The 25207-nt window shown below is 37.6% G+C and overlaps 2 protein-coding genes across 3 annotated transcripts in view; one reads left to right on the top strand and one right to left on the bottom strand.

Moving 5' to 3' along the window:
• The window catches only part of LOC120770541, a 28836-nt gene extending 11994 nt beyond the window's left edge, over positions 1–16842 (bottom strand). The window contains exons 1-2 of one of the 2 annotated variants that reach the window (XM_040098096.1): positions 16460–16842; positions 14951–15357 (exon numbers count right to left, since the gene is read on the bottom strand). In XM_040098096.1, the coding sequence (XP_039954030.1) occupies positions 15040–15357; positions 16460–16660 (519 nt within the window). In that variant the 5' untranslated portion in view covers positions 16661–16842 and the 3' untranslated portion in view covers positions 14951–15039. Of the gene's footprint in view, positions 1–14950; positions 15358–16459 lie in introns of those variants that run through there. The other variant, XM_040098097.1, reaches the window with a different exon arrangement.
• LOC120770538 (merozoite surface antigen 2) lies at positions 2825–23776 on the top strand. The gene is made up of 5 exons (XM_040098093.1): positions 2825–3441; positions 18044–18212; positions 19073–19341; positions 23344–23532; positions 23601–23776. The coding sequence occupies exons 1-5, from the start codon at positions 3382–3384 to the stop codon at positions 23685–23687; spliced, it is 774 nt and encodes a 257-aa protein (XP_039954027.1). The 5' UTR covers positions 2825–3381; the 3' UTR covers positions 23688–23776.
• Positions 23777–25207: the final 1431 nt, after the last annotated feature.

The raw sequence follows: 25207 nt of genomic DNA, 5'->3' as shown, positions 1-25207 counted from the left end.
CCAACAGATTGCGCATTCAGCCGTATAAACAGTGTTTAGGTAGATATGAATAGACATAAGCATATACAAAGGCGTATGTGTGTGTGTGAAGCACGAGGGCAGCATTTAGTACGAAGGGATGCAGACTTCAGCAGCGAGCCATAGGAGGACTAGCACACACATTCACTGCTTGCTACTGATGTAACCGGATGATGATAATAGAAATACCAGATGCCAATGTCCAACACTTGAGCTCACTGCAGGCAAGTTGCTCATAAAAATTAATTTGATGTTTGGAAGCGCTTTTAGAAGCGATATTATTAATTTTAATTACATTATAGTAATTGCATGCACATGCACACACACACATGTACAGCCAAATAATTCGCCAGTATTTACAACTTTTTAATTTAAATTTTCAGTGCGCGTTTGTGTTTGTAAATATCATCATGTACCGGTTCAATCGCATTAGTCGCCGCTGCTACCACCAACGCGTGCGCGTTGAATACGAAATTAGCTTGTGTTTAATTAATTTTTCGGCACACAATACGCCTCAGGTTAGAAGTGCCAAAAATAGAAATCTATAGACTTAGCGATAGAGATAGACAGAAGCATGAAATTCTCCAATGGAATAAGCATGTGTGTGTGCTTGTAACCAGATTGCAATATATTAGCATAAATTTACGCTCTAAATCGTAGGCTAAAAGGGGCTTTCTTTTGAATAGTTTTGAATGTTGGCCCACACCATATTCAGACTGTGTGATTTGCTAATTTGTTTATGTTTATTTTTTATTGGCCATACCACGCTTTTAAACGCATATTATTCAGCAATTTTGCTTGAAATGTAAAAAACTAGAGTAAGGTGGTACCGTAACCAAACAACTTTTTAATTATGCCATCAAATTTGACCCGCTTTGACAAACAAGCATTTTCACGTATTTTAGTACAAATATCTATTATCGTGCTCCAAATAACCTCCATTTTTCCATACCGTTTCTATAACCCTCGGCTGGGATGGTTCTCGATACGATTTTTGGAGCGTCATACGCTGGATCGTTGGACAGTTTTGACGTCATATTCATAAATCCTCAATTGGTTACTTTTTTCATTGACAATCTTTTCACGTTGTAAACAATCAGCTGCGAAACACACATTAATTGACATATAAAGGTCAAACTTCACTCCAAAATAAACAAAGATTTGACTAATCAATGGAAACATTTTTTTTAACGGTTGCTAGCGCAGTTTAAATTCTGCAGTCCGGGTCAAATTTGATCATATGGTATTATGGATTGCCAGTTGAACTAAGGATGCTCAGAGGGGTTTATTCAAGAAAGTTATCACTTTTAAAATCAATATTCATTGTTTCGTCATAATTTATGCCTACCTAAAGCCTTCATTTCCGGCATTGAAGAGCGAAAAATTTGCAAAAATTATCACTAAAATAATTTTGAAAATCACTCTTTTTGTTTTGAATTTGCCTTTCAGAGAAATTTTTGTTGTTAATTAAATTTGTTTTCTTTTATTTTGACAACCATTACTTAAAAAAAGCACTAGCATGAGACACGTTGACGTTGACTTCTAAGAATCGATAATGCATATGTTATTTTCGACTTTTAAATGCATTTCATTATGAATATTAAACCGTAAAAGTCCTAAGGCGTAACATATAGCTTTCAAATTATTCGCTTCCAAGAACAATAACCGTTAATAAGGCATATGTTTTGCTAGCTATTCGAATATTATTTATGTACATGTCATTAGATTTATTATACGGAAGGGTCCTAGCGTATGACACATATCTTTCGACTTATTCGCTTCCAGGAATGAGAAGAATTGATAAGACATACTTGTACATTTGTTATGCAGTCATTTGTGGTTTATTGGCACTTGGGAAGATAGGAAAAGATCAGAAGTTCAGTGATTGGCAATAATGTCAGTGAACTAATGCTGGACAGTTCAGCTTCGGAGTGTAAAATTTATTGAACTCAGATATGAATACGGAGATTATACATAATCTTTAAAGAACAAAAGAACCGAAACTTGAAGGGCGAAAATAATTACCGCTAGTCACCCAAAAATTTTACTTAAATTGATAAACAATTTAAGTCATAACATTTTTTTGATTATTTTAAGTCATGTTTTAGACAAAAAATATACATGTAATACTTGAAGACACATTATAGTATGGATTTATGTATTAAACTTTCCATGTAACTATTTATATTAATACCGAATACTCAAATTATCTATGTAAACACATCTTAAGTACTTAATTAAAGAAATATAAAATTGCTTTTGCTTGAATTTATTTTACTTATTTTATTGTGTCTTTTCGATTTGGAAGATTGCGGAAAAAATTGCACCTTGAACAGTAACGTACATAATTTCTCGTTTTGCAATTTTAAATTCAAATAATGCGCTTAATTTCAACTGAACCAGAACCGGATCGGCCAATCAAAGTGCGAACATGAGATCCCAGCGGAGAGCCGAAACGCCGATGCGCTCACATGAGTCAACACAGTCGGCTTACATCTGATCTATATGCAAAGCAATAGGCACACATACGCACACATGTACACACTTCTAGGAGGCAGTGGAAAAGTTGGCAAATTTACTGTGTTTTTATGGCAAACCGGCCAAGTGGCAAGCGAAAACCTACAAAGCACGAGCAAATAAAACGCGTTCTACAACCTCAGTAGCCACTGTAAAGCTAAAACAATAATAATAACACAATAAAACGTTGTAAAACAACAAGAACATGTTAATTACTCAAAGCTCTAAGCTGTGAGCAGTAGAAGCTTCCAGCTGCCGCGCCGGTTCCACTTGAAGCGCGACCAGCAGCGCCGTGCGCATGTTGTTGTTGTTGGCCAATCGCCAGGAAGGTTTACACCAGCACAGCCGCGGCTTTAAATCAGTGCAACACCAGCGGCCACCGGCAACGGACTTGAAACTTGAACACTTATTCGAGCGAATACAAGCAATATTTGCGGAAAAAATATTATATAATCGAATACTCATTACAAGTGTTTAATTTGAATCGGCTGTGGTGCAAAAAGTAACGAGAAAAATCCATAAATTATATTCGAGCATTATTTTTTCCAAAGGCGCGCGCATACAAACCGACTTTGTGTATCCGCAGGAGACAGCCGCCAGCGCGTAGAATCGAGAAGCCAACGTGTACGCCGCGTACTGAATGCAAAATCAGTTATTCAATTGTTGTGCGCGCGATTAAGGGAAACCATTGAATTTAAATAAATATAATTCAATTGCGCAAAGGAATTCCTGTATTTGCCTTTTGTATTTGCTGTCAGCGAAGCCAACAAATTAATTCAATCCGCGCTCACACACTCGTCCCACCAGCGAACACACACGCACAACAACAAGGCATAGCGCACCGAAATGTTGCTGAAATTCCTATCTCTGGCATATGTGCTACACTTGGCAGCCGCCGCGCCGCAGGTGAGTCAGAAATTTGCGTTTAATGAAAAACAAAAACCAATTATTTAAGTTAACGTAATTATTACTATGGTGGTGTGGCAAAGGAAAGCCAGCATTTAAGCCGTTTATATATTTTTCTCGCTTAATTGGCACAAAAACTGCGCGGTAAAAAAGTTTCAGTATATTTTTTTACCGAGCAAATAAAAATATTTCCGATCACTTCTCAGAAGGCTTTTACTAAAAATCGAAATTCCATTAAGCAAAAAAATAATTTGTACACACAAATTAAGTAATATTATATAACGGCATATTTGATACCGTTTACTGTGGACTTAAGCTCATAAAAACAGTGTGAAAAGGATTTTTAAAGCCAGAGGCCAGGTCAGTGTACCAAATATCGGCATGAAAAAAGTAGAGTTTTCAGAATTTTTTTTTTGCATTAAATCGTGTTATTTTACAAAAGTATATGGCATTATTATAGAATGTGTTGGCTTGAAGTCACGAAAATTTCAAAAAAAAAAATTTTATTTCCAAAGTTATAGTTGTTTGTGTTGACCCTGTTCCAAAAAAAGGTAAAAATTGGTCTTAAAAAATCGAAATTTTCGAAAAAATTTAAATCCTTCGATCAGGCCCGAGATTATTATGTATTCTAAAAGCTGTATAAATTTCATTAAAATCTACTGAGCGGTTTTCGAGTTACAGTTGTCATCGATTCAAAAAACATAGTTTTGAGAAAAACGCGTTTAAAGTTTCACACTAGCGCTTTGAAGTGCCCGAGCTCGCTTTGTTATTTGTCGAATAACTCAAAAACTAATTATCGGATCAACGTGAAATTTTCAGAGAATATTTTTAAGATATTACACTTAACGAAAATGCAAAAAAAAAAAATTAATTTTTTGAAAATTCTATCTACCCCTAACCCCTTAACTCCACATTAATCAGCACTATATTATTTCTGGTTCCAAAATATTATTATTACAATAAATAAATAAATAAATACTTGGCATATGAATATTTAGGATACCAGGAAGGAAACTTTAGCCTAGATATTAACTCTATTAAAAAGAAGACACTTATTTTTCAATAGTTAGGTTAGGTTAGTCTGGTAGGTCAATGAGCCACGCGTAGACCAGTTTTGTTCCTTTGCGATACCAAATGGAGTTCAGTTACTAGATCCATTCGGATTATTTGTGCTTAGAGATGCCTGCGCTTGAAGCGAATTTTAATTTTATTTTTCAATAGATGGCTTTAGTAATTTGTGTCACGCGCGATGTGTTAGAAAGACACAACTTTGTACCAAACAAGCCTTTCAGATAGTTCTGTGATTGCCGGACTCAGTATTGCTTGAAGACGCGTCAAAGATGGGCACCAGCAAAGAGAAAAAACTTTAAATTTTGCAGTTTTTAAAGACGAGTGTCTGAAAATGTAAATAGTGTTTATGGTCCCGATACTTTAAAAGTTAATCATACGCAATTTTGGTTTCGTCGATTCAAAAATTTTGATATCAGAGATGAACTACGCTCTGTAAGACGAATGGTTGAAATATAGATGAAAACCATTGACTACAACCACCATATAAGCACTGTTTCGATTAGCTAGAAGCTAACAAGTCGCAAAAAACCACCACACGAGTTAATGCCACAAAACCCACGGTTCGATTTTCCTTCCGCGAATCGTGGCTGCTGAATCGCAACAAAATCAAATCTAAAGCAGATAGTTGCTGATGATGACAGATCACTTACAATAACACAGAGCAAAAACAGTCATAATAATTGCCGAGTCGGCGCAATTGGTGCCAAAGCTAGGATTAATGATCAGAAAAGTTGTGCTATGTGTTTGGTGTGATTGGCAGGGAACCAGCTGGTTCCTATCCAAACTGCTCTCATACAGTTAACAATTCGACTTCTGATTGGCAGGGAATCAGCTGGTTCTTATCCTACACTGCTCTCCTACAGTCAACAGGTGGACTGTCTGAAAAAAGCAATCACCTCGAGGTGGTCAAAAGGAAATGAATTGTGTTCAATCAGAACAACGCTATGTCCCACACATCGATAGGGACTCGCCAGAAGCTCCGGAAGTTCGGTTGAGATAATCTTATGCAGCCAACTTATTGTTCGGACTTCGCAAAAAGTGATTACTACCTGTTCCTAACTAAAGCCAGTAATTTTTCTAGAGGAAAATTCGCTTTAAGACTGTTACAGTTTTGTGCCAGTGGGAACGAAGATTTCTATGCGAGTGGCTTTATGATATTATCTTCAAAATGCCAACAAGTTATTAAACAAAACGGTCCATATTTCATGTAACTTGGACAATTCCAACTATGTTAAGTGAAGGTTTCATACAAATATTAATCTTTGCAAAAATAATGGTTTTATTTTTACTATACCTACATATATACCTATAATATAATTTGGCATCTGATGAAGTTCATCAGCCATCGTCTGCCAAATTATATTTTGAGCCACCATTTACAATTTTAATTTTATTCGAGCTATAAAGCCAGACTGAGATTATGGTTCCTTGCAGCCGAGGTTAGTCCATCAGACCGATTAGCCAACCTGAGCCGTAAAACTACGGACAACTAATTTACCAGCGGCAGTGACCGCAATATGAACACACGCACACTCATGAACCGTATTAAATTTTTACCTTTGTAATAGCTGCATTTACGCATTTACTATAATTATTACACTTTTTACAAAAACATTAAAATAATTGAGTTTTAAAACAACAAATATTTACAATTGAATACACATAAACACATCATTTAGGTTTTTTCATTACTCTGTTACGAAATAATAGAGTAATTTATGTGAGTGCGCGACACTATGTGTGTGTGTGTGTGTTGTGTGCAATAGCGAGGAATGAATGCCAGAATTATATGCTTGAATGAGTGAGTGCGTGCATGTGTGTGAGTATCTCGCAACTTCATAGTGTACATGTAGAAAAACGGATGAGGCAAAAACAAAGTCTGCAACAACACAGCCACAAACCACTGGCAATTCATTATTACAATAACATAAGTTAATTAAATTTGCTCATTCGCCATTTGCAAATTAACGCGGCTAAGAAAAAAGCTCTTTAAAGCATCGCTTCTGTGCGCAGGTAAACAGGTATTCGCAATAGTTGAAGGTACATATATCTATTATTAAACTTCAGTCGCGCAAATACATGTGCGTTGCAATCGGATATGCGGATATACGCTTGAGTACAGTAACTCACAGAAATTATGTTTGTACTTAAATTCGATTGACTCATTACCCAAAAGAAAATGTTGATATACAGAAACTTCTAGAAGCCGTCAAGGTCAAATATACTTTCCTTCCAACATCAAAGTTCAGTAAGTTCTTTCAAAAACCTCAGGGACGACATCTTCTCATCTTCTCAACAGGAGAGAGTAAAAATATGTTGCATGCTTCATATTCTTCTTTACTGGTGTAGACCCCGCTTACACGATTATAACCGAGTTAACAACAGCGCGCCAGTCGTTTCTTCTTTTCGCTGCTTGGCGCCAATTGGAAGCCAGGTCCTTCTCCATCTGGTCTTTCCAACGGAGTGGAGGTCTTCCTCTTCCTATGCTTCCCCCGGCGTGTATTATGTCGAATACGCTCCGAGCTGGAGTGTTTTCATCCATTTGGACGGCATGACCTAGGCAGCAGAGCCGCTGTCTTTTAATTCGCTGAACTATGTCAATGGCGTCGTATATCTCATACAGCTCATGAGTCCACTGAATCGGATAGAGCCTTTCTCTCGAAAACTCGTAACTTCGGCTCACCATATTGCAGGACGGGAATAATGAGTGACTCATAGAGTTTGGTTTTTATTCATCGAGAAAGGACTTTACTTCCCAATTGCCTACTCAGTCCGAACTATGTAGCACCTGTTGGAAAGAGATAATCTGCGTTGGATTTCGACGCTAACGTTGTTGTTGATGTTGATACTGGTTCCAAGATAGACGAAATTATCTACGACTTCAAAGTTATGACTGTCAACAGTGACGTGAGAGACAAGTCGCAAGTGCGACGACTGTTTGTTTAATGACAGAAGATATTTCGTTTTGCCGAACTAACGGCGCAGATGTTGAGGCTAATGGCGTACGCCAGCAGCTGAATACTCTTATAGAAAATTATACCTGCTCGATTAATCTCTGCAGCTCGAATTATTTTCTCCGGCAGCAGATTGAAGGAGTCGCACGAAAGGTAGTCGAGATGGTGCGTGTCGATTCTCTTTTCACGGGAATTTTCCATGATTTGGTGATTTCGTGCATGGTGAATATCTGATCAGTTGTTGATTTGCCAGGCCTAAGGCCACACTGATAAGGTCCAATCAGTTTGTTGACGGTGGGCTTTAATCTTTCACACAATACGCTCTATAGAACCTTATATGCGATGTTGGGAGAATTATCCCATGGTAGTTGGCGTAAATTGTGGGGTCTCCCTAATTGCTTTTAGAACTTCTTCATGGTCAGGCAATGAACGTTTGCTCCACCGTCATCGTTTGGGGAATCGGGTTCGTCATCTCCTGGTGTTAAGCTTTCACCGCCATTTGGCGACGTTTAAAAAAGTTGAATGTTACCCAAAACTTTGATCGTTTTTGTCCGGCCAGAATGCGATTTTTGATCAGATTAAAAACCGGGTTGGTAATTTGAGAGCGTTCAAGTCCTTTTTTTCTGAGTAAACACTCGAGCAAATTTGCAACATTTAGTTATGAGAAAGGGGTCACCGTAAAAAACAATAGCTTCTGAAACCTCAGACTCATCTTTTAAGGGAACCAAAAGTACTTCCTTTCCATTATTTAAAAAAAATGAAAATGTTTATTTTCTTTACTGTAAATATTTACTGAACATTGTACTTTCATGGGCTCATTTACACACACAAGCATGTCTTCATAAATGTTTCAACACGGCTTTTTATTACGATGGCTTTTTACCGGAGTTGGCTACCGCAAAACAGCGGCTGCAATTGCAGCCAATCGACGGACCAACACTCAAAGTTAATTACGAAAAACAAATAACGAGTATACAATATATGAATAGGTAAACACAGAGTGTGTGCATAAAAACTTGTAAGAGAGCTTGAAATGCTTCATACACCACTGCAAAGCAAATTAGTAGCTCGTGCGTTTTTACTTATTTTAATTATTATGTAGACACAAGCGGCTGACTACGAATGTGTGTCTGTCTGGTATATATGTACATATGTACATATACTACGAGTATCAAGAACACCATGTGCGGAGTAAACAAATTCACGGTCTATTTCGTATTCAAATACTATTATATAAAAATTTAACAAAAAATAATAATAACAGTAAACAAAAAAAAATCCCAAAATTATGGTTATTTATAAATAACTTAATTTTAGCGTTTTATAAAAGTGTTTCTCTTCGCTTTCTAGCTTCCACCTGTTTTGTTTTAATTAAATATAGTCGCCACCTACTATAACACTGTTTTTATTTGCTCTGTTATTATGTCAACACTGACGGTCCCATGAATTTATTTTTATTGCTGGAATAAATACGTTGTTCATATACTCCTTATATAGTTCAAATTTTTCTTTAAAGTCTTTAGAGACTTAACAATAAAGATGAATGGTTGAAAATAGTATGATCCCATAACTGCCGAAAAGAAGGAAGAAGCCAAAAAGGAGGAGTCGAAGTCCGAGGAAGACGACAATATGGGTCGAAGATACTAAACAACTCAACACTAAAGTTAGCTCTATAGCTCTCTAGCGACTTTGCTGTATGAAAAACTAAAAGCTATTTTAAATTCATTAACACTTGGATCAACTTAGTTTATTATATAAAATTTAACGGAAGAACTTCTTCACTGCTAAAGATTTAATGAGAGAAAATAATTTAAATGTAACGAGCAGAGGAGTGGCGAAACGTCAATAAATGTCGTCCGATATGCAGTGATTTTATTGACAGTGAGTCGCACCTAAACATGCAACACTTTCTGCTACCTGATTCACAAACAAGATGGAATAAAGATTTGGTCGACTACGTATTGATATGTTAGTGCCAAAGTTAGTTAGTTTGGAAGTTGAATGAAATGTAAATAAAAAGTGTGAAATTTCACATGTTGTTGTGAAATATCCAAGAGAAGAGCAGTAAAGAGTTCTAAATATATTTTGCGACAATCAAACCTGCAAGCAACACTCGACCTTTGAACACTCTTAACTAAGAACCATAAATCAAGCGGAACAAAGCGCTGACTCACCTAGCTTGCACAAAACCCACTACAGGAGTTATATATATACGTATAAACACTTATACTAATATGCAAAACGATCTAACCAGCTTACTGAAGCATTGCACAAATGCATCTATTGATGTCTAACGTTCCTGTGCAATTAAGGCAAGCAAACTGGCTTTTATAGTGGTTAATTACATCAATTATCAGTAAATTAATGTTGGTAAGCGGGGTGCTAATGCAAAATTCGATTATCAGTTGTTGTAACCAACGATCATTTTCCGTTACGCAAACTTGTGACCTAAAGCAAGTTAATGAGAGGGAGATAATCTATGCTACAACTACAATTCTAATGGCTACTGAAATTAGGTAACCTTGATCACCTTTAATCTGATGCTAGAAGTTATAAGTATTAAATACCCCCTCTGGTCTAGAAATATAGAAAATTCGAGATTTAGCTATTTTAAAATATATTTACAGAAGGCTTTTTCTAAAATTTTGTTTATTTTCGGAGATGTAGGTATTTTTCTGATCCGTCATTCTAACTTAATCGGCCGGCTACTGAAGCTATCTTTTTCAAAACGATACCAAAGTTGCTTTGTTTTTACGAACTTCAAAAATCTCCCGAAATTCATGTCTCTAGACTAGAATACACTCTTAATAGATTAGATCATGATGCTCATAATCACGTTTTAGACTTACATACATATAAAGGGTGATATAGTATTTCGAGGTTGCCTACTTAAAAAAAACTTCTAATTTGATGAAGAATGGTTATTAACATTCGAAAGAACATTCTTGGCATTTATTTTTTTGAAGCTTATCTCTTCCAAATGTTAACCGCGGCTACGTCTCAGATGGCCCAATCGTTGAGTTCAATTTTCGATGACTCGTTCGAGCATTTCGACTGGTAGTTAGCGCCATCGGTAGACATTGGCGGTTACGTTCTTACCGGCATCATTTTTGAAGAAATATGGACCGATGATTCCTCCGCCCTACAAAACACACCAAACCGTTGTTTTTTTCTGGATGAAATGGCAGCTCTTGAATCAGTCCAGGTTGATCTGCGTTCCAAACGCGGAAATTTTGCTTATTTACATACCCACTAACCCAGAAATAAGCCCAATCGCTGAAAAAAATTTGGCTCGAAAACCTCGGATCTTCTTAGAACTTTTCAAGAGCACATAGACCGAAGCGATGTCGCTTGGAAAGGTCGAGCAGCTTCAGTTCTTGCACAAACTGGATCTCAAGATGAGTGATGGCGTTCCGAATAGTACACTCAGTAGGCCGATTGTATTGACCATAAGTTGAGCGAAGCGCGCGACACACATTCTTTATAGAAAGTGAATTTGCGTAATAAAGTTGAAGGATTTGTAAAGGTTGTTCAAGCTTTAGTCTGTCCATGTTGAAATGTCAAACAATACTGTACAAAAATAACATGACAACTAGACACGGTTCTCGGGTGATCTGTCAAAAAAGCGGCTATTGAAAAAAATAACTATAATGGAATCACCCGTTATATTTTATCAGCAGTTTCTCTTTTTGCATTCAACTTTTATGTTTTCAATTGATTTTCGACATATTTTTATTTCTCTTAAAAAACTTTGTGTGCTCATCTTACAATTTTTACAACTCCTTCCATCTTAAGTTGTTATTTTCTCTTGCTATTCTATATCAATTTGATTATGCTAGCATATTTGACTTCTACCAGTTGCTTCGCCACACTCCAAGCTTTGTCAAACGTTGGCAACCATTTGGTTATCTTCTTTGTAATTTCTTACTGGCAGAAAAAAGATAGGGATAATGAGTAAACAGAGGTTTAATTTTGCGAAAGCTAAGCATATTAAAAGTTATTGCTCATTACAGACTTTCAACCATGCACTCTCTGTTCGCATACAACAAATCTATAAAAACCTTCTGAGTTTATACATATTTATGTATATGTGTTTAGATTTGTCTCCAATTCTGCGTTTGTAATTATAATAATTTTCGCACTTTGGCTCCAGACAAACAATCTTTCTACCAGACAATAACAAATTAATAGTTCAAAATGTAGACATTAAAATGCAAATTTCTGCAAACAGTCATGCAAAAGATTGTCCGCTAATCCGGGGTGTGCTGCTGATAAACACAGATACATGAACGTACCTACATACATACATACTTATTTATTAAATTTGTTTGCACATTTGTCACCTGCGGCCACTGTTAACCTCTTTTTATGACAACTTTTCCCATCCAAATTCAACTAACAAATGCTGAACATTAGACGAAAATTATAGCAGCTTTGGCAAATAAGCTCAACGCGAGTTTTTTTATACATCTCTTCAAGGAAAAGTCATTGACCGCTATTGACGACATTTCAAGAGAGTTTTGCCATTTTTCGTTAGGAAGGATGCTTGCATATGACTATGTATGGGTTTTTCTCAGCCGAAATAATCTAAAATCTTTAATAGTTCTTTAAAGTGTTAGTACTTAAGGACGAAATTTTGAATACTCTACCATTAAATTTGTATCTGAAATTATTTTCGCTCAACAAACTTCCCAAAGATTTCAAAAAGCTGAGGCTTCAAGTTTCAAGTAGCTTGCTCACTGATAGGAGAAGCTCGGCAAAAAATATTTCATGTTCCTCATAGGCAGTAATGAAAGTAACTTATTCATTTCTTATTTGCTGAATTATTAATATTAAATTCTATAAAGAATGCATGATATATTTTGAGAGGATTTTTAGAAAAAAAAGTTTAATTGTCCTCTCTCTTTGATATAGTGAAATCCACAAATATACAACCATTTGAGAACGTGGAGCTAAGAAAATTTTCTCATTCGTCTTCTTGACATTTACTACGTATGTTTATCGGGCTTTCGTATTTTGCCAGTTTTTTCAAAATTCAATAAATAGTACAAACACATGGAAAGTATTTATAAAAAACCATGTACTTTAAAAAACTCCTTCCTTCCACTGAGCAGCAACTACTAAACATTCAAAGCCTAACGTTCACTTTCCTCGGCTCCTTTGTACGCCTTTTTGGCACCATTATAGTATAAATTGATTAAATTAAAAGGCATTAACAATTACCTCAACAGCTCTCTACACTTTATTTGCATAAATTTTTCCGTGAAATGCTTTCTTTCCACTTCTCATACAAATGGTATAAAATATCTGATGGGAGAAACTGCCAACCCCATGATGAACAACCGAAAACCGAACAGCGCCAACCGACCGTGTCAGTGTCAAGGAGCAAATTTATGCAAGCCGTGAAAAAGCATTACAACTGCGACCTTTTTGGTGCCAGTCTAAATAAACGCCGCTTATCATTCAACTTTACGAGCTTAATTTCAATTTCAATTTAACTGGACAGCGAAAAAAAGCCAGCGAAATCACCGTTGAACTTTGCACCTGAAGAAAATAAAGGGCCAACCTGATTAGTGAAAATAAGAATTCCATTTCGGCCCCACACATCAGTGCAAAGGGAAAGAAAGCAAAAAAATTTACCATTCTACATATAAGATCACACACAAGCACACATCGCAAGCACTGCAAAATGCTAATTTCAGAATAAGTTGCGATAAACATCTATTTGCTCGATGAAGAAAGGTAAGAAAGAAAGCAAGAAGCTCGTGTGACATCGCGGCAAGGACAGAGAACCCACAGTGTTCGCACCAGCCCATTAGCAGACACACACGCGCACATAAGCTGCCGCCAAGGCATGACACCCCAAATTGGCCGAGAGTATTTAGTCACACTTGAGCGCACTTTGAAAGTCTATGCCTCTCACCTTACGCCATTCTCTTTGCCCATCTTCCATCAGCACTTGCCATTGTAGTTACTTCTGTTATCTGGTTGTTGTAGTTTAACATTAAACAAGTAAGGAAAGGTTAGGCTTGAGCGCGAGCAAACACTATAGATGGCGATTCCGGACAAGAACATTTTATTCATGGATTTTAGCCATTGTCAAAATGGTCTTGTGACACGGTGCATTGTCCTGATGAATAAGGATTTTTTTCTTCTGCAAACCGCGTCTTTTTTCACGTCTTTTTTTTCTTCAACTGGTTTAAAAGATTGCAATAATATTCAGAATTAATTGCTTTACCAGTTTGCAAGTAATCTACAAACAAAATTCCTCTCGCATCCCAAAAAACTGATACCATAACCTTCTTGGCAGATTTCCGGACACGAACTCGTTTCGAAGCCGAAACTATTATATCCTATGCGACGTGCTGCCAGCGTATAAACAACAGTCTTTCAGAGTGTGTCACATCATAAACTAAATAAACGTATGTATGTATGTACTTTCTTAACTTGAAATGCTGAGCAGAGTCTCGTGCACAAAACCACCGCAACAACCACAACAGCAGCTGTAAAGACTTGCTGGAAAAGTAGCAAGCAAACAATGTCACAGGTGTAAGAACAAACCTATAAGTGAACAAATACGACCCTGCAAGAACAGAATAAGCCCTATGTAGTTCAGATTTGGTCAAGAACTTTGCAGATCGTCTAAAAGTAGCATTTTTTAGTCTAGAAGTAAGAAGTAATGAAAATGCAATGATACCTTCGGCCCTACTTGAATCATACTTGTAATATTATAACAACCATTGAAGAGAATGTAGTAGCTTCCGCAGGCGCTAATCTGCAAAACCTTCATTCCAATTCTTTGACTCCCGATTGTTTCACTGCTTCCTGCCAAATCCAGCCCGTAGGTAAATTATGCAGAGGATGTCAGTTAACAATTCATAGAACATCAAACTGTCAAATATGGTACGTCAATTACTGCGAAATTTTCCCACAGGGTATGCGTGTAGCATTTGTATTTGTTGTAGTGAATCCATGTTTCAAATGAGTTAGTTTCAAATGATTATTATCTTTACAATGCTGGCTGTTGACATTGGCCTCTAAGAACAAAGACACAACTGTTAATTTTATGTTGTTTGTGTCTACGAATGTAGTCGGCATGGCGAAAGTGAAGAACAGGTGAACCGCCGTGGCTGCGACATTCGCTGTGTTTGATTTGCTGTTGGAAGTTTACCAGCGCGACTTTCGCGATTTTCTCCGCATTTAATTTGAATTTTCTCTCCTTGGTTGCAGTTATTTGCGAAATTTAGTTGTTTTTGAGGAAAAGCGTACGGTTTCCTTGTGATTTAAAAATGAAACCACCACCACAATAGCTTTATTCTTAATTTCACTTTAACTACCAGTGAAACCTAACTATAAGACTATTAAGAGAACTCTGCATAATATGCCAGGATTAAGAGGAATTGCTCCTACACATCTCCACAATACGCAGACATACAGAAAGGGTTAGTAAAACCAACTGTAATAATTAAAGGTGTTGAACAAATTATTTAAGATATAACCATTGCTTAACTAAACTCGTCTTTGCATATTTGAAATGCGAATAGAAGAAAAGTTTATTATAAGATTATTCACGCTATAAATCAACGCCGTAAATAACGAGCTGATAGTGTGCACGCAAGTTATTACCACGCCCCGCATGTCTGCCGCCATCAGGATGACCGCCAATGGTCGGAGCGCTGTCTGCAGCTGAAAGCTGATAAGCGGACGTTGGCATTTCAAATCGTAATGTCGTGTAATTAAAGCCAACGCCGCCGCGCAAAACCATAACCCTTGCAGAATCCACGGTTGCCAAATGTGCATCGGCCGCGCGCTCCGCAACTGCTGTCGTGTACAGTGGTGTTTTCGCGTCGAATGCGTGCATTGCGGTTATGATGTACTCGCTGGTGTCACCCTGTGGAGCAAAGAGAGACAATTGTTAGAAAATTACATTTTATCTAATTGTGAGTATTACAAGAGAGCGCGCACTCGCAGTGATTAACAGAGGTTTTACCATTATCATTTGGTCGGTATTATCTTTGCGATGGCCCTAAGGAGCAGATTCGCAAGAAATCGGTTTTTAACGCTGCTTCATTAAACAGTTAGACGGGGTTGATCTAATAGCATGGCTGAGATTATCAGCTGTCGCTATTATTATCAAGGTGCGCATATTCTGTGAGGCATGTTTGCTTGATGAAATCAAAGTTCGTCGAAAGCTTTGTCTATATAGTAACCCTGACACAAAAAGTGTCATCGAAGAAAAATTGGCTAAGGATAACGGAATTCTAAAATCCATTACAAATTATTACAAAACAAGACAAGTTCTGATCCAAGAAAGTTTGTTTGTCAAAAAGCCGTCCATCGTATATTTTGAACTACACGAAGGTCAAAACTTCTATTTATAAGTCAACTAGTAGATCCGGTCTCGCTTTGCTGTGGTATACATATTACACTATTATTCATATAATAAACTATTCAATACGGTGAAAATTTTATTTACAAATAACGTTTTTGTCGGGATAAGAATCCAAGGGATTGTACTTGAGGTTTAATTTGGAATATGTTCCTACAAATAAATTTCATTGGAAAAAATAACGAATTTGCGTCTGGTTACCAGCCTTTCTGTCCAGTTAATAGAGTTGTTCGCTTAATAAAGCATTTATTTAACAGAGCTTTCACTGTACTTTTTATTTGAGGACTGTTTTTACTATCCTGTCTTCTAAGTTGGTTAAAACTGGACAGGGTGCGCTGAATTTTGTTACAATCAGTTCAGTAGCTTAGGAGTCCATCGCGGACAAACAACATGACACGTAAATTTTATATTTAAAGAAGATTACCCTATGAAGGAATCATGGAAGTGCCAACACACTAACTTCTGAATATCATTAGTGGGAAGTTATTTACTTAATGACTGTGCATTGCGAAAAACGATAGGAGTTTGTTAATCTTTTTTCACTTTCATTATTGTAAACATTATGCACATACACACACATATATATGACATATAAGTTACTCACCTGGCGTGGATACGTAACGTCAACTATCGGCTTGTTATCAGTGAGCTTAATTTCTTCATCGTAAATAGGCGAGGCATACTTGCCCACATGACCCCACGTCAAGGAGACTGCACCAGATAACGCTGGCAATGCGCTAAGTGCGCAGACAAAAAGTGAAAGCAATACAAACTTTTCGGCATTTTTCGAATATTTGTTACTCATTATCGCTACGTCGAAGATATCGAACAACTACTGGCCCAATCAACCCTTCAGAAAGAACTGTGAACACATAACTAATATCGCTATCGCCGCCGTTTCCGTCAAGTGCCAACAACCAGCCAATACAAAACATTCAAAACACACAAACCTCGATCGAAAGTGTCTGCCGTCAATGCGTCATACATATTTACGAGTACTTGATATAACAGTTGAAAATAGAATTAGGTGAATACTGTTGAGCTAATTTGTAAAGAATACGAAATACAGGCAACCTTTAATGCCAGCGCACAGCACTGGATTAGGTAGAATATATCTTGAATTTTTTGATTTCAATGCAAATATGTATATTTCCCGTTTAAACCAGCATTAAGCAATTACTTTCGGCTATTCTAACCTTAAGAAGTAACATTATGGCTTGTTAAACATATTGTTCGAAGTAGTGTTGCCATCCTTAAATAATATACTAAATACAATAAAAAAATTATCGATAGTTTGCCATGAAGTTTAAAATATTGGGTAGTCGAAAAAGTCTTTTCGTATTTTGTCTATAGATGTCTTTGCAGTCGTATATGTCCAGTGCTACCAATCACACTGTGTCCATATCATATATCATACCATATTGTGTTAGAAAAGCTTTAAGCTTCATTTAACCAGAAACAAAAATTTAATTCGGGAAAGTTGTGTGAAAATAATGAAGAAATTTTAAAACTTTTGTATAAAAAAGGGAAGAATGCCACGCAGGCCACCAATGAAATTTATGAACTTTGCGGAGCCGTTGCTGTATCAGTTCATGTAACACAACAAGGGTTCCATACTGGAAATTTCGAAGTTGAATTTGGATTAAAATTACGAAAAGACTTTTTCGACTACCCAATATTTTCTAAAATATGAGTCGCTGTTTGTATATAACGGGACATAGCAATATTGGAATAGGAACTTTAATTATTTGTAGTCTTGCCTGAAAAACCCATAATTTCCATATGTGTTTTCCCATTATGTTTAACATTGACTGTACATACGTACCTGTTTAAAATGATAACGAATTGATGGATCGAAAATATCCAACCGCCTATTTATATTTATTGTACTTGACAGAGATAAGATCGTAGTCATCTACTTACATAGCACATACATATGTAATATGTTTAAACATAGATATGTCTATAGTGCAGCGAGATATCGCTGTCAAAGTTTCGCCTTTCGCCCTCGGACCAGTTAATTGGCGCGTGTATCACGACAAACTCATAAATGATAGCAGTGCCCAATTTAAGTCGGTCACCGACACTGTTAACTGTCAACAGCTTAATTTTACGAAAAAACAGTCCTATGCTAAAATTGTCCAAATTCCATATTTCGACTTATTATTTGCTTGTTATTTATTTTCAGCTTCTCACCTTTAGAGACGGCAAATTTGGTGTAAATTTCGGTGGTTATCACGCTGAGGCGGGTCTGGGTGGTCTACTCACTGGCGATGCAGCGCATGGCGGCCTAAGCGCTTCGGCTGGTACGCCGTTCGGGCAAAGGGCTGGTGCTGGCTTAGGGGGCAGTGTGGACGGTAATTTTAATATTATTCATTTTAATTAAATTATATAAAAATCAATAACGATTAACACCAAAAAGCTGACTGCAAATATGAATTACAAAAATATCACAGATTTCATCGAGCATTGCTTAACGCATTTCAATATTTAAACTTAATAGTCTCCACTTCCGGCAGTGTTCAGTGAATTGCGGTAATTGTCCGATTAAGCCCCCATTCAGACGTTCAGAGCTGAGGGTGTCTAGGAAATCTATACACAAACCTACTTTTATGAACTACATATGAACTATGATTGTCACGAAAATTTGACTCCTTATCGGAAAAAAGCAATTTCAACTATGTGGAGCTTTGCCCGCCAAAGAGTAAGAATATCGTTGCCTTCAATAAAAAAGTCATAATACTAGTTCAAATGATAATTTTGCATATTTACTTCATTATCCAAATGCAATGCATTATTTCACCACACCTCCCCTATTTATGGTGTGTTTTTGTTTTGCCGCTCTCATGTTCTAACTGTTGCCATTTCCTAAAGGGTACTTAGTTTGTTCAAACTTTCTCGGCGGCAATTAATTATTATGCGAACATTCTATGGCAACATTGTGGCACAACACTTTTTATTAAAACTTTTCATGTGGAAGCAATATATTTACCACAATAATTCCACAACTGTTAATATGCATGCGCCAACCAAAATAATACAAACTCGTGAGATCAGAGGCGTTTGAGAGTTATTAATGAATTTTTCTCATTAAATTAACTACTTTGTGTGCGAATGGAGTTCATTTTCACATTGATATTGGAATTCGACCGAATTCGATGACCCATAAATATTAATGAGCATATTTAACTATTTTAAACATATCTACTCAAACCAGGAAATGCCGCTGGCGTACTGTATGCCGGTGCTGAGGCCAATCCACAGCTCGGTGCTGGAGCCATTCTTGGCGGAGATACCAGCAGAGGTGGTTATGCGGGTTCACAAGCTTTTTCCGGCGGTAGAACCGTGGCAAGCACAAAAAACCACATCTTTCCGGGAACTTTCAGCAATCAAGTGGACGCAGTGACTAGTGGTCCCAGTGACACAACACAGTATGATGGCATTCAAAAAGTCCGACCACCGAAGAAGTATCTTATCAAACCCAGTGTAAGTATTTGTAATGACATGCCCATGGCTAAAGCTAATCAGAGAGTGAAGTAAAGAGCAAAGTGAAAGAAAGAAAGCATTATCATCTACTATCATCAATAACTAACGGATCATCAAATTTGCTATTTAACTGTGCTTTCATTTCGTTTCCGCTCTAAGCTGCAAATTGAGATGCCAAGGAAGTGAAATTTTTAATTGAAATTGATCAAGGCTGTGACAAGGTCAATGACACCCTGATTCAGCTTAACATTCTACAATTCTAAACCCTTGATGACTGAAAGTGACTGTTAACTATCACCTTATGAAATCCGTCTCAACGTTTTAGCAAGAAATTATTATTATATCTATAAATAGTTTAGAGTTACTCTCTCTCTTGAATTATTTTTCATTGCAACAAATGATAGATTTACTTTGAGAAGAAAATTTTTGTAATAAATTTTCGATTGAACCACCCTTCCCCTCTTATATGCAGTCCTACAGCAATAGCGCAAATAAGACACCCAATAATTCTGACCGCAAGGCCACTGACAACCGCCATGCCCCCAGCACTGACATCCTTAAACGTGGTGATGACTTTTCAACCGCTGCAACAGGCAACCATAACGGTAACAGCGATGACGTCAACGTTGACACCAGCGCTGCCTCTACTGCCGGAGAACAGCATAAAGGCGTCGTGAAACCAATTGCTACATATGTTCCCGTTGTACAGCATCCTGCAGGAGCACCAAGCGCCAGCGACACCACAGAGAGCATAGGGAAAGCCGATAGCCAGCAGCAGCTCAGCGACGCACCACAGCCAGCCAACGGTGTCGAGCATGCTGCAGCGCCACCCACCATCGTGGTGAGCAGGCAACGCTTGCGCCAAAAGTCACGCACCCGACCCAATAAACGTGAGCGCCAGCTGCAGCGGCAACGCGAGCGCCTACTGCAAACACAGCTCGCGCTAAGGACGACAGAGGCCGGAGTTGGCGCGGTAGATGCGCCGCATGCAACACAAACCAAACACCAGCAATCAGTTGTTGCTGTGCAGCAACACTCGCAGGTATCACAGCCGTCACGGGCGAGTGGAAAACAAAATGGCGAAACCACAAAAAGCATTATATATAAAAGTGAAAATGAAAATGAATATGTATGCATGGGTGCTGAAGGCAGAAAATAATGACTGAAAAACGGGATGCACGTAGCGGCACAGCGGTGTGTCTGCTTAATTTACCGTTGTAGTGGTGGCAGTCTCAACTTGACTGGGGCGGTGCAGGCACTGCTTTTTTAGTTGCTCATACGCCGCGCACAACCGGCGCTTCGTATCGCTTGTTCGTGCGTAAATACAATTCCCCCTCCCCCACTCCGCTTTCCATTATCACGCATAACGGTGCAATGTGTCAACTGCTATGTGCTCACGCGCGTGCATAAAGAATAATGCGAAAAAGACGTCTCTGCAATTGTCATTTTATGCAAATCGTGCGGTTGAATACACGCGGTTGCCCCCGCATGCCCAATCCCCTCTCACCGGCGACACAGCACGGCATTGTACATGCATTTTGTGGCTTGTCGCTGTTGCAAGCAGGTTTTGTTATTTCCCTTTTTGTGTTTTTTCTGTTTTTTTTTTTGCTTTGTTTTGGTTTTTGTTTGCTTAATTACTCTACTCAGTTATTGCTCACTGCTTCGCTTATGCGTTGAAGGGTAACTGTAGTTATACTTGGTGTGCTTTCAGGCTAGAGTCTTGTTGCACTTTTTTGTTGTTTAAATAAAACTCGAATATATTTTTATGTGATTATTTGGTTGTGGTTGTGGAAATAATTGTGATATTTACACATTAATGAAGTTTTCAGAGAATAAATACTTTGATGAAAGGGCAATTTGAGTGCGAAATTTCGCAGAAATAGAAACATTAGTGCTTCTGAACGAAAAAGTAAACCTAAAAGCTTTTAATAAAAAAATATTACTAATTTTGAAATTTAAATAACCCAAATTATTGTTATTTATTTATTTTCACTACTATAAAGTAAAAAATAAAATAATCAGAATAGTGGTAGTCGGTCGAAAAAGTCTTTTCGCATTTTGTCAATAGATGTCGTTGCAGCCGTATATCTCCAGGGCTACCAATCACATTGTTTCATATCATATAGTGATGGAAAGGTGGGATTTTAAGCTTCATTTAACCAAATGGAATTAAGTTCGGCGAAGTTAAAAACAAGTTACAGCTGTTCAAAAATGTGTGAAAGATGAAGAAATTCGCTTTATTTCGTAATTCTTATATGAAAAAGGGAAGAATGCCACACAAGCCACCAATGAAATTTGTGAAGTTTACTGAGACGATGCTGTATCAGTTCGTGGAGCACAACAATGGTTCGCTTGCTTTCGTTCCGGAGATTTCGATGTTAAAGATGCGCTCTGGTCGACCTGTCGTTGGAAACGTCGATGAAGTTATGGAAAATATTGAGCAGGACCATCACATAAGCAGCCATGACATCGCTAAGAAACTTAATATTCATCATGAAATGGTTTTGAACCATTTAGAGAAGGCTACCTACAAAGTTCGATGTTTGGGTACCACATGAATTGTCTGTGAAAGATTTAATGAACCGAATTAACATCAGCGATTGAGTGTTTGGTGGGATTGGAAAGGAATCATCCACTATGACTTGCTCCAGCCTGGTCGAACGATTGATTCCACATTTTACTGTCAACAACTGATGAGATTGAAGCAAGCAATTGAAAAAAACAGCCAGAACTGATCAGCAGAAAGGGCTTCGTTTTCCATCAGGACAACGCCAGACCACACATATCTTTGCTGACTCGGCAAAAACTGAGAGAGCTTGGCTGGGAAGTTTTTATGCATCCACCATATAGCCCTGACCTTGCACCATCGGACTATCATTTGTTTCGGTGAATGAAGAACTCCCTTAATGAAGTAAAGTTGCCTTCAAGAGAAGTCTATGAAAATTTCTTGTTGCAGTTTTTCGCTGAGAAACCAGAAAAGTTCTACACTGATGGAATAATGTCTCTAGCGGAAAAATAGCAAAAAGTGGTCGACCAAAATAGTACATATTTGGTTCATTAAAGTTCATTATAAATATAAAAAAATAAGTTGAAGTTTGGTTAGAAATACGAAAAGACTTTTTCGACTACTCCACATATATAATACTAGTCACACAGTTTTTGAGTTATCAACCTGCAATTTTTCACATTTGCTTCCTCGCCAAAACGCTGCTCATTTGTTTGAACTGCCAATATCGGGCTACAATAGCGTATAGTTGCCATACATACTGCGCTATTTCCATAAAATCAAGTCTTTACGTGAAAAACTTTCATAATTGACAACATATAGTCACTAAATTTAGCATGGGTTACTGCTCAAGGCACCAGCTCATTCTCCAAATAAATTGTTCAGATCGGACCACTATGGCGTAAAGCTGCCATACAAACTGACCGATCAAAATCTAGACAAAGATCTTTGTATACCCTTTTATGCTATAAAATGCACCTGTGAAAGGTATTCGGGGCCGCCGAAGTTAACGGTTGTTCCTAGTTTTTGCAAAATTAATCTGTAGTTGAAGTTCAAAACGCACTTGGCTACAAGTCATTGTAGGAAAATGCAAATATTACGTATACGCCGTGTGTACACGCTTGCACTTCCCAAAGCCGCTTGATAAGTGAAAATATAGTAAAAATAAAAAACTCTACACTACAACGTTATACAAATTCCAATTAGGTGGGCAAATATAAACACTATTTACCCTTATACTGCATCCAATTATATGAGATATGGTAATGCTGTAAAGTTTGATGTTTAATTGGGTATGGTAACGTATACACAAGGGTCTTTTTGGACACACATCTTAGCAAAGCTTGTTTACTTTTAATTTTAACCAAAGCACACATTATTGCAAATGCCTGAAAGTAAAGAAAAACTTTCAACAAATAAAACTAACCCGCTTTTTAGATTTTAGTATAAGAAACATACTAAACATGTAATTGCTTTTGATTCCTCTCTTGGCACAGTATGCCGCTGAAGCTAGCGCCAGTGCCAACGCTAACGCCAACAGTAACAACAATGCAGGTAGCGGTGTCGCACACTCGAAACAACTGACCAGACAAGTGGAGAAGAATCAATTCAATTTCGCCACGCCATCGCCGCTACCCGATATCAACCTGAACGTCGGCCCAGCGGTAGTGACCAGTGCTTTGAACGTAAGTTTTTGGAGTAGAATTACAATAATTTTATACATGATTTCTCCCTTCTCTTTAATTCCGTTTAGATACCGATTGGCATTTTGCGTTCTCTGCAAGAGTCTTTGGGTGGACTCGCTACTGCCAGACAGGGAGCGTCTGCAACAATTAACTAAGCGACGAATTTCGATTTATTTTACATATATGCATTAAAGAATTATCGATTTTGTATTTAAAGTTGTTCTGAAAATTCAAATAAAATGCGAAAATTCAGCAAGAAAGTTAGTGCCGTTATTTTTCGTCCTTAGTAATTTCATAGAAAACGTGGTGTGGGATATTAGACCGACTGTATTTGCTCTTCCTGTTGGCGGAATGGTTTGTTTCAGTGCTGAGTTTGCCGCATGTTCGTGTTTCACAAGTTCAGTAGAATTTTTGGTTCTTCGGTTTTGATCAACAGGTTTTTACTGTGTTTGCCTTTCGAGTATGTGTATGTGTGAGTTTCATAATTTTATAATAAGTGCAACCGAAAGCTGTTGAGGAACAAATTTTAACAGTTATTTTTTCTGTTAAGACTCTTTTTAACAAAACAACCTCAAACTGTAGCCCAATTTGTGTGTGGATGTTATGTAACCGAATATGCTATATATTTTTGTTGTTTTCTCCTGTTTGCGGCTTGCAAGTTTACGTTATCGCATTAAGTTTCGGGTCAAATAGTCTAAACAAACACAACCCATGAATTAGTAAGTCCATAAAGTTCGGCTCAAGTGTTTTCGCAATTAATATTGTTGTTGTAATTTTTTGCCACATGTGTTGGTGCTAATAACATGTTCTCGTGCTTAAAAAGCATCAAAGGCAGACTTTTCACATTTAAAAGCACACATTTCCAACTTCCAACACATTTGAAACCGAGTTCGTATCCACATTGCGGTTAACCAAAATCATTTTGAGTAAATAACAGCTGAAAACATCAGGATATTTGAAAGCGTTCTGAATAACAATAAAGCCCGCAACGACATGCAGCTCATTTAATCGTGCTCACCATCATAGCTTGGAAATGTGGTCGCCATTTAGAGACGCCTTAAATGCCGGCAGGAACTCAGAATCGTCTGCTCAAAAGACAGTACCCAAGAGCACTAATCGGCTCTAAATATTATATAAATGTTTAACACTGCAGATATATTTACTTTCCATCAACCTGTCCACTTTTACTAGGCGATCAATATTTTTGCCGACAGTGATTTGAAAGTCACGAGAGATTTCAACGGTTGCTGGCTGTTAGCTGGCTCACGGTGCCTGGCCAGTGCTTGGATGACGCTCGCAGCGCGATGTGATGTGATTTAACAGTCATAATGTAATCTCGCTGGGAGCTGGCTGTTAGCAAGCTCTATAAAAGAAAAGCAGGCACGGGGCCTGATCAGTGCTTAGGCGATAGAAAATGCTCAAGTAGCACTCACTAGCTGGTGGGCGATTATATTACAAACTCTACTTCCGACTATGACGGTCATAACGGATGGCTGGACTTTGCTAATTTTTCCTCCTGACTTATTTCCTCAATCTAACTCCATCGCAGAAATTCTCAGCTGCTAAAATCAATTTATTTCGTGCTTTCGAAATTTACGTTTAACATTAGTTTTTGTCACACACTCTCTATTTCACACTTTTCCTACAGGCAATGTAACGCCTGTGGAATGTTTTG

The sequence above is a fragment of the Bactrocera tryoni genome, chromosome 3, assembly GCF_016617805.1.
Source record: "Bactrocera tryoni isolate S06 chromosome 3, CSIRO_BtryS06_freeze2, whole genome shotgun sequence".
NCBI classification, from domain to species: Eukaryota; Metazoa; Arthropoda; class Insecta; order Diptera; family Tephritidae; genus Bactrocera; species Bactrocera tryoni.
This window is presented reverse-complemented; position numbering and strand designations above follow the sequence as displayed.